The following is a 10,115-nucleotide window of genomic DNA, read 5'->3' as shown; positions in this document are numbered from 1 at the left end:
CCTACAAACTTTGGAAGCCAATCTTAGCCAATCAGGATGGAATATGCAAAATCGGACAGATCTGTGTCGATCACATGACTGTGGAGATACTGCCTACCGATTTGTAGGATTTTTGGCCAAAATCTGTAAGAGTAGTGCACCAAAATGTGTTTTGCGAACATCGGCCACTAGGTGGCGCTAGAAAAGGCCCATTTGAAAGATTTAGGGCAGAGGTTCTAGATTGGCATCCAGGGAGTGTGTGTGCTCACTTTGGCAGCGTCCGGGCCAACGGTGACTGAGATTAGGTGCTCACAAACTGCGAGGACGCACGGACGCACGCACGGACGGACGCACGGACGGACGGACGGACACACGGACGGAGGGGAAAACATACTCTCCCTCAGCCTTCGGCTGGTGGAGACAATAACCAGCACAGATAGACAAAGAGACATTCATGGATTTATATTTAAAAGTAACTTTTATTTTCCCCACTGGGCCCAGGGTATGGCAGCTGCATACCCCTGCCATACCCAATTGACGCCCCTGTATACAGGCCTTGTTCCTGTATACTGCAGGCTAGACTGGCCTGGTTATTAAAGTTGTCATGTATCATTCAAGCACTAAATGGTTTAACTCCACCATCAATTCCAATATCCAGTGCTGTAAAGTAACTAAGTACATTTTACTTAAAGGGGAAGACCACCCATTTTCAATATTGAACTATGTCATTAATATACCTTAGAGGAGTTGTGTGGAAATAGAAAAAAAGTTCCCCCCCTTCTGTGTTGCCTAGAACTGGAGGATTGATTTTGGGGTTTGTATTGTAAAGTACAACTTGATGACATCACACATTGTACTTTACAATACAAACCCCAAAATCAATCCTCCAGTTCTAGGCAACACAGAAGGGGGGGAACTTGTTTTCTATTTCCACACAACTCCTCTAAGGTATATTAATGACATATTTCAATATTGAAAATGGGAGGTCTTCCCCTTTAAGTACACTTTTGAGGTATTTGTACTTGAGTATGTCTTTCTTTTACTTCTACTCCACTACATCTCAGATCCAAATATTGTACTTTTACTCCACTACAATTATTTGAAAACTTTAGTTACTTTGTAGATTTAGATTATTATCACAAAACATACATTAACCACTTACTGTATATATAAAGTATATATATATATATATATATATATATATATATATATATATATATATATATACACATTTCGACCATTTGAAAATAGTCGATCTACAAGATCTTGTAGATCTGCTATTTTCAAAAAAATGATACATTTGAAAACTTGAAATAGGACATTCTGCCTAATGAGTAATGACGAATGATTAGTACATTTTGATGCCAATACTTTTATACTTTTACTCAAGTAAATTTAGAATTCCAGACTTTTTACAGACTTATAACAGAGTAATTCTATATTGTGGTATTGATACTTTTTTTTGTATTGATACATATATCACGTAAGGTTATGTTTGTCGAATAATATTGTTGATATCTGGACATGTGCACCTTACAAACTACTACAATATTCTGGTAACCAAGCTGTGGGGACAACTTGCCATGTGTGCCCCACATGTTCATGTAGTATTTGAATGTGTTCTCATTGTACAATAAGTTGTGGATTCAAATGAAGAGTATAACAAAGCATGCATGCAAGCACACACACACACACACACACACACACACACACACACACACACACACACACACACACACACACACACACACACAATTTGTCAGTTATTTGTCCTTGGCAGAATTCCAGACAGCGGGTCAGTTTACACAAGGTAAAGGCCCCATACAAGCTGTTTTTCTGCCATTGGCTTTCAATGCTATATTTAACAGGCCCTTTTTGTCAACTATACTGTAAACCTGAAATAAATAGGCTTAACTAAACCTTTGCTTTTGACAAAGCATTGGAAGTGTTGCTATACCATTCAAAAATCTAATTTTCTAAGAAATAATAGTGTAGTTTACTGTTTTTATGTACTCTTGCCTTTACTGATCTCTGGTGGTGAAATGTATGCAGTGCAGCTGATAGAGACCCTGTTACTTTACATTTGACCATTGACCAAAACATACCTTTACAAGTTCATCAGATGTGAAGTATGCTCATGTTATTATGTTCTATATAAATAAAAACAAATTAGTAAATAAACAAATTAAATGGTCCTACATCAATAAAACATTTTTATAATTCCATATTTGTAGAATATATAGAGCAATGGTTCTCATCTCAATGACCATGATACTGGTACTGCTTTTTATCTGCTCCACTAGTCACAAGCAAAAAATATATAGTTTTTGGAAACCAATGTTCAGAAATGCATTGATATTAAAAATAAATGTGTAATTTGCACCTGAGTACGTATATACTTTTTCCACCACTGAATTTAAGTTACAATTGTGCACCTATCACCATCCACTTCTAGTCCAAAGTTAACACACCAATACAGCACATCATTCAAAACCACTGCAACACACCCCAATGTCATGGTGACATGAGAAATCAACATTGAGCTCAACAGCACATCAGAAGAGATGTCAGAGGCATCAAAAATATTGATCAGTCTGCCTCCTTTTTTCACCTCTGAGAGACCGGAGCGCAGGGAATTGTGGTTCCGCCGTCTCCGGTGAGCAGATCCATTTTCTCATTCTTTGATGTTAATGGAGGAAAAAAGAGGTGAGCCAGGCCTTGAAGGCTGACGGCGTGTAAAGGCACACGCATCCAATGAGGTATCTGACTGGTTTTTTGGACTTTGAGGTCAGGTAATGTGTATTGAGCCGCTGGTTCAAGGGCAGAAGTGCCAGACAATAGATGAAGTGGTGCTAGAATTGAACTGAAACCCACACGCCGGACTGACTCCCTGTTTTTCCTGCTATGTGCTGACTGACACACATAGCAGAAAAGAGTTGCCTTTATTTAGTTGTTTGCTTTTGTATTTGGTTTATCCAATTGAGATCAAAATCTCTTTTACAAGAGAGACTGTATTAAATCATAAAATCAAGATCCAACCCATACAACATCATTAGCCTACCATGTAGCCTACCAGTGAACTGTACTGTCATGAAACTGTACCTTTTCCTATGCAAACTTCTATAAAATCTTATACAAAAAGTCATGATAAAACAGAAGACTCTACAACACAGTGGTCTCTCAAGAAAAACAACCACATGCCACCTCCATCATCACATCCTTTGTGGTGGCCTTAGATTCATCAGTGGACGTGTGGGTGTATTTGTAGAGTAAGACCTCTTATTTTTAATTAACGTTAACCTTAATAGGCCAATGCTTCCACTGGCAACCAGGCTGTCTGTCTTTCTCTCTCTATCTTTCTATCTGTCTCGCTCGCTCTCACACACACACACAGGCATGCACAGAAAGAGAATGACAGAATGTGACCTTCTGCCCTCACCCCACATAACATGACAGACATGTCATTGTTGTTTTTGTATGTATCTATAATACAATATAATATAGGCAGTTTTCCCCCCCTTTCTTTCTCAGGGCCAATGTTACATCTCTGTTCTCTCAGGTTATCATCACTTCACAGTCCTTACCTCATATCGTAGAAATATCATTACAATTGTTTTATGTAAACATGGAGCATCAAGATGATTAATGTCTAATCATTTTATCTGCCAATTCCTGTAGCCTACTGTCTTTTGAAAAACATTATCTTTTTTTCTGTCAGAAACGTTATAATAATGGCTAGACTATTAGGCCGATCTACAAGCTCACATGTCATCGTGCTGTAATGTTGTCAGCTTATAGAGTATATGTGTCACTGTCGGGCAGAAACCTCGTATCTCCAAGTCTCAAATGTGTACGTTTTTACGCGAAGTAGGCCTAAAGCCTGCTTCATCAGACAAGGCCGTCGCACAAAAGTAGTGAAAACAGCAGATCTACAAGCACACAACGCCTCGCACCGCGAGGCGTTGTGTGCTTGTAGATCGGCTGTTTTCACTAGTTTAGTTCATTTTTTTAAATGATAAAAACGAACGGTTTTGGACATACAAGGTTTCCACCCGACAACGACGATCTGTGTGTACTCAGTCCCAGCATATGGAACGCAGCAGGGTTCATGTGGTTAGTTCATCATTTGTTCTTGGTTAGATGATCAAGTTAGATAATTACTCAAAGACACTATTCATGGCAGTAATCTGGGGGACAGACAGACCGTTCTGCGGTGGTGAGCGCTTCCTCTCTTGTTTACGTTAGCGGGAGATGGATCACGCATGACCTCTGAACCCTGTTTCCTCTGTTGATGTTTGCTGAGGGCGACCTCTCCAGTTGACCCTCCTGCTGCCGGGCTGATGATCCTCTCCAAAGAGGAACTAAACAGGAACCTAACATTAATTAGTGCTCAGTACGCCAATTTGTTGACCAATTTGTTGAAAATCGAACCATCTGTTTCTTGCCTCGATGAATGGAACTCTTTATCGTTGTGTCTCAGTTTGTGGTTAGTGGTAGATAAATGGTTTATTTGGGTCCAGAGATCGATTTTTCATAGTTTGTGTCATAATTCTAATTGTGGTAGGCAGCCAGTGGTTTTGCCAACTTTTTAGTTTGAGTTTCAAGCACCCCCATAACTCTCGTGTAAAAATGGAACCAAGCGTAAGGGTCTGTTTGGTTCCATTTATACTCTATTATAGAGTTACAGACCTGTAAGGGTCCATTTTAAATGTCCTAAAGGAACCCAAAGGGAAAGGGTCCCTGGACTGGACCCCACTTTGAGAAGCACTGGCCCAATGTTGTGTCTGTGGACAGAGACCATTAATGTGTCGACCACCACTAGGTGGCGGCATAACATAAGTTCTAGGGTGGCTCAGTCAGTGTACCTTGGCTGCTGCCATACATTGACAGAGCGTTCAAAAGTTCACAGCACAGCAGAATTAACACTTATCTTCAAGTTCGAATATGAAAAACAATACATGGGTTATAAACAGACATTAAAGTTAGACGGACATCATTTTCTGTTCCGAAACATGACAAATAGGCAGGCCTAAGCAGCCTATAATGTTATAAATGAGGGCAATTAGGCAGGGACCATAAACTCCTACAAACATGGGAGGGACACGTGCCTTTTCGTCCCCTTTTTACACAGTAAAATAGTTGGTGTTAATTGAAATGAACATGGAGAACTTTACTGAGTGTACGTGATTCCAGGGACTCTGTGGGTTCCTTTAGGGGGGGGTCTAAATTGACCCATACAAGTCTGTAACTCTGACAGTGTACAAATGGAACCAAATGGACGCTAACGGGTCCATTTGTACACTGTCAGAGTTACGGGGAGACCTTGAAATGTGAAGGTTTGAGAAACACTGTAGTGTAGAACATTGGAGACAGACAGCTGCTTACCTCAGGGTTACTAGAGCGCGCACGGTGCATGCGGGTAATTAGCTACCTTTACGCACGGGAAATAGTCTCTTCCCCGTCCTCACTGCAGACGTCATTCCCCCACACAGGGCATGTAGAAGCACCCATCCAATTACCCACCTATGAATAAACCTCAACTTTGACCCGCACCCCCCCCCCCCCCCAGCACCTCAATTATAAGCCTCATTAAATGTCACACACACACATGACCGAAATAACAGCTATAGGCCTACTGTAGCCATGCAAAACAGAGGGCACAGTTCCCATCTACTTAGCGCGTTTAGCTGAGGGCAAAGAGCTGAGTTTGTAACACAAATGAGACTCGGTGGGGGCGGATTAGTGGACACGGACCACATGTGGGGTAGTGCATTGCCATGCCAATGTCCCCCGCCCACACCTAGCAGCAGGGGGTCCGCATGCATCAGCATGCAGATTGACAAGAGTTTGCTCCAGTCCAGTTTGGTCGGTATATGGTTGAATTTGGTTCTAAGTGGCACACTCTTGTTGAGTAGGCCTATGTGTAGTCCCATTATAACCATTTTTGCTGTTTTACTTGAAGATTCTCTCACATTTTATCGGGTAATTTGTCCACAGCATTTTTTGGACATTTAATACGTCTGTTGTCCATTCTATGGTAAAATGTGAGAGAATCTTCAAGTAAAACAGCAAAAATACTTCATAAATCAACGCCAGAACTTTTCCCCCCATTAGATAAAACCATGCATTTGACTAAATGCCCCTTCCACAACAATCAGAACATAAACTCACAAGCAAGCATAGCTCCACTTTCCAAGAATCGATGAGAATGAACTGAAACGCAAGTAGTAAAATTCAATAAAAGGCATTTTCTTTTTATTCTCAAAATAAAGATCTTCTATCAAAGTGGACATTATACATATTTACAAATCTCGTAGAATTTTCATTTACAAATTTACATACTTGTAGCTATGTACACAATAATTATATAAATACATGTTATACGCAACCCGTATGAGACGTCAGTTTAAGGCATTCATGAAAAAAAATGTACTTCAATTCATCTCCACAGAATAATAATAAAACATGGACCAGTCAGTGTGATGGCCTCATTTAAGCAACGTATAGTCTCATTGTGAATCTTGCGTTTAAGACAAAAGGGCAGTAAGTACAGTAATTAAAGCAAGAGAATAGCCTCATGATGTCTACCATGTCCATGTATGGGATAAGGGGGGTCTCGCCTGCCTGTTGTAGGCTATATGGTATTTAATTAAGCCTAGATAAAGACGTGGCATTCCTCAATGCCAGGTACATTGTTCTGCACTGACAGCATCTCCATTATTTAAGAGAAACCCCCATTAGGACGCTCATTAATGTGCTAATTAGAACAAGCTGATGGACAATTAGTGCAGCCCCATTCTCCTCTGTTATTGGCTGTTTCCATTGGTTCTCAAACTTCTTCATGTCAAGGGGCCCCCCAAATGAATATGTATTTGGCCACGGACCCTCCATTTGACCCCCATATACAAGATTTGTGTTGTCAAACATGTTTTTTTGGTTAGGTTTTGAAAATAGCAGATCTACAAGCTCAGCTCACGACACATCACAATGCCGTGTGAGCTTGTAGAGTAGACCTTCTAATTCCTAACAGACAAAAGTAACGGTTAAACGGACTTTTATGCTGTACCATTTTAGACCTGAAAGGCATTTGTGTGAACCACTTTAACCATTATTCTATTTAGATTAAAAAATAGCAGATATACAATATGCTATAATGAGCTTGTAGATCTGCACATTTTGGGGTTCTTTGACATGAAAAAGTTTGAGAACCACTGATCACAGAAATACTTTTTTTTTAAGGATTTAGAAGACTTGTGTAGAATCGACCTCAGCGTGTCTTTTAGGCTATATGGGTCAAGTCATTTAGCTGAGAGACCACCTGGCACTCCCCTGCCCTGCGGCCCACAGTACATCTCAGACCCGGGACAGAGGCATCTGTTTGGGGTTGCAGGACACGGAGCTGGCCGTGCCGGACCTCCACGTCAGCCCGGTGCTCACGTCGCTGTACGTGGAGCCGCCCGTGGCCTTGCTGCCCCAGCAGCAGCGCGTGCAGAACGTCCTCCACGACTCCAGCGTCTTGCCGGACCAGACCCACGCGCCCGACGTGATGCCCGCGAGCAGGCACGTGAAGTACTTGAGCATGAACACGGCGAAGTCCGGCTTCTTCAGGTTCTGCTCCACGCCACCACCACCACGGTCACTACCGGTGTCGCCGCCGACGCGCGACGACGACGACGGGCAAGTGCAGCTGTGGGTGACCTCCCACGTCTGTCTGTTGTGCTGCTCGTAAAAGTAGCAGGCGACGATGACCGTGGCGGGCACCGTGTAGAGCACCGTGAACACGCCAATGCGCACCATCAGCCTCTCCAGCTTGTCCGTCTTGGTTCCCCCTTGCTGCTTGATGACGCTGCGGATCCTGAAGAGCGACACGAAGCCCGCCAGCAGGAACATGGTGCCGATGAACAGGTAGATGACCAGCGGCGCCAGCACGAAGCCCCGCAGGTTGTCCAGGTTCTGGTTGCCCACGTAGCAGATCCCCGCCACCGGGTCGCCGTCCACGGAGCTCAGCGCCAGCACGGCGATGCTCTTCATGCTGGGGATGAGCCAGGCGGCCAGGTGGAAGTACTGCGAGAAGCTGGCGATGGCCTCGTTGCCCCACTTCATGCCGGCGGCGAGGAACCAGGTGAGCGACAGGATCACCCACCAGATGGAGCTGGCCATGCCGAAGAAGTAGACGAGCAGGAAGACGATGGTGCACAGCGCCGGGCCCGTGGTCTCGTAGTGGACGTGCTCCACGCCGTGCTCGCGGCTGCACGCCACCTGCTCGTGGCCGGCGATCAGCCGCACCACGTAGCCCACGGACACGAACATGTAGCAGGCGGACAGGAAGATGATGGGCCGCTCCGGGTACTTGAAGCGCTCCATGTCGATGAGGAAGGTGGCCACGGTGGCGAAGGTGGAGATGAAGCACAGCACGGACCACAGTCCTATCCAGAAGGCCGTGAAGGTCCTCTCCTCCGCGGAGAAGTAGGGGTTGTGGCACGGCATGGCGCAGTTGAGGATCTGGCCCGTCTTGACGCGGTTGTACAGCGGGTGTCCGTCGCCGGTCAGCTGCACCATGGGCGCGCGGCAGTGGCAGCCGGCTTCGCACGAGGACGCGGCGGGCTTGTTGTGCTTACCGGGGAGCCTGCTGCCGTAGCCGGGCTTCTTGCGCGGGTTGTAGGGCTTGAGCGGCCGGCTGGTGGGCTTGGCCACCACCGGGGTGGGGGTGGTGGCCTCGCTGCGGTTGTAGTCCATGCACAGCAGGTCCTGGTTGCCCTGCTCCGGCAGCAGGTCGCAGCGCATCCTGTCCGGCCACGGGAAGCCGTACTGCCGCATGAGCGGCGCGCAGCCCGCCTTGGCCCGCTCGCACACGCTCCTGCACGGCGGCAGCGGCTTCTTGTAGTCCTCCAGGCAGATGGGGGTGTACATGCTGCACAGGAAGAAGCGCAGGTCCGGCGAACACTTGATCTCCACCAGCGGCCAGAACTGGTGCGCCTCCAGCCCGGCTTCGTCCTGCGTGTCGTGGTTGAACTGGTTGGGCATGTAGGTGTAGTTGTAGCCGATGCCCCGGCACAGAGGCACCGTGATCTCCTGGCACTGGAGCTCCTTCGCCGCCAGACAGCAGCCCGGTCCGTGCGCGACCACCGCGGCGAGGGCTAACAAAAGCGCTCGCCAAGTCGCAATTAAGTCCCGTCCTTCCATCGTTCTGTGTCCCCGCCGCGTGCGGTGTCGTCTGTTCCCCCCCAAGTGCCCAGCGAAACTTGGGCTGCAGGCTCCGGAGCGGTTAATCCAAAGATGCTGGTGAACTCATTGTAGACGCACACAGCGTTGATGAGTGTCCTTCGGGTCCTCTGGCTGTATAATCACCGGCGAGGCAGAGTGAAAAAAGTATCCGAAAAACAAAACAAGTTGTGTTTTAGTTTTGACTTCAGCCTTGTGGACGATGTCCTATAGTTTGTTGTTGCGCATTGAATCAGTGCGCTCCTCTCTCTCTGTCTGTCTGTGTCTTTGTGTGTGCGAACAGCTCAGCGGCTGTGTGTGTGTGACTGTGTTTGTGTGCTGGAGGGTGCGTTGTGCTTATATAGCAGATGGTGAAGTCACTCCCCCTCTGCTGGACCCAGGCGGGTGGAGGCTGAGGTGGAATAATATAAGTCAATCAAGTGTTTTGTATTCAAGGTGTTTGTTTAAAATACTATCTCCCCCCATGTAGGCAGTGGCACCCACAATCTAAATAATATAATGTATTAGATTAGTCTAAACTAAAGTGTGTTGTGTGTAGGGTTTTATAGGCTAGCTAAATCAGTGGGTTTCAAACATGTTCATGTCAAGGACCCCCACATTAATATGTATTTGACCCCCACCTGAAGATGTTTTTGGCCAGGGATCTCCATACAAGATTTGGTAAAATGTTTAAAAAATATATTGATATCTTCAAATATTGATATCTTCAAATAGCAGCTATGTGTGTTGTAGGGTTTAAGTGGTTACAATTATTTGGATGCATGCTATATTAACAAATCTTTAGCTGGGGACCCCCTCAAGTACAATGGGGGTCCCTAGCTACCTTCTGAGGACCACTGCTCTAAACAATATTATTAATTAGTTTAGTTAAAAGTTTGTTATTGTTATTTATTTATTAACATTATGTTGGATGC

General features: G+C 45.2%; 1 protein-coding gene across 1 annotated transcript; it reads right to left on the bottom strand.

Moving 5' to 3' along the window:
* Positions 1-6,207: 6,207 nt before the first annotated feature.
* Positions 6,208-9,497, bottom strand: LOC308284585 (frizzled-8-like). The gene has a single exon (XM_080725248.1). The coding sequence runs from the start codon at positions 9,160-9,162 to the stop codon at positions 7,333-7,335; it is 1,830 nt and encodes a 609-aa protein (XP_080581374.1). The 5' UTR covers positions 9,163-9,497; the 3' UTR covers positions 6,208-7,332.
* Between the last annotated feature and the right edge of the window lie 618 nt (positions 9,498-10,115).

Source organism: Nannobrachium achirus (genome assembly GCF_963921795.1).
Source record: "Nannobrachium achirus genome assembly, chromosome: 5".
NCBI lineage: Eukaryota > Metazoa > Chordata > Actinopteri > Myctophiformes > Myctophidae > Nannobrachium > Nannobrachium achirus.
This window is presented reverse-complemented; position numbering and strand designations above follow the sequence as displayed.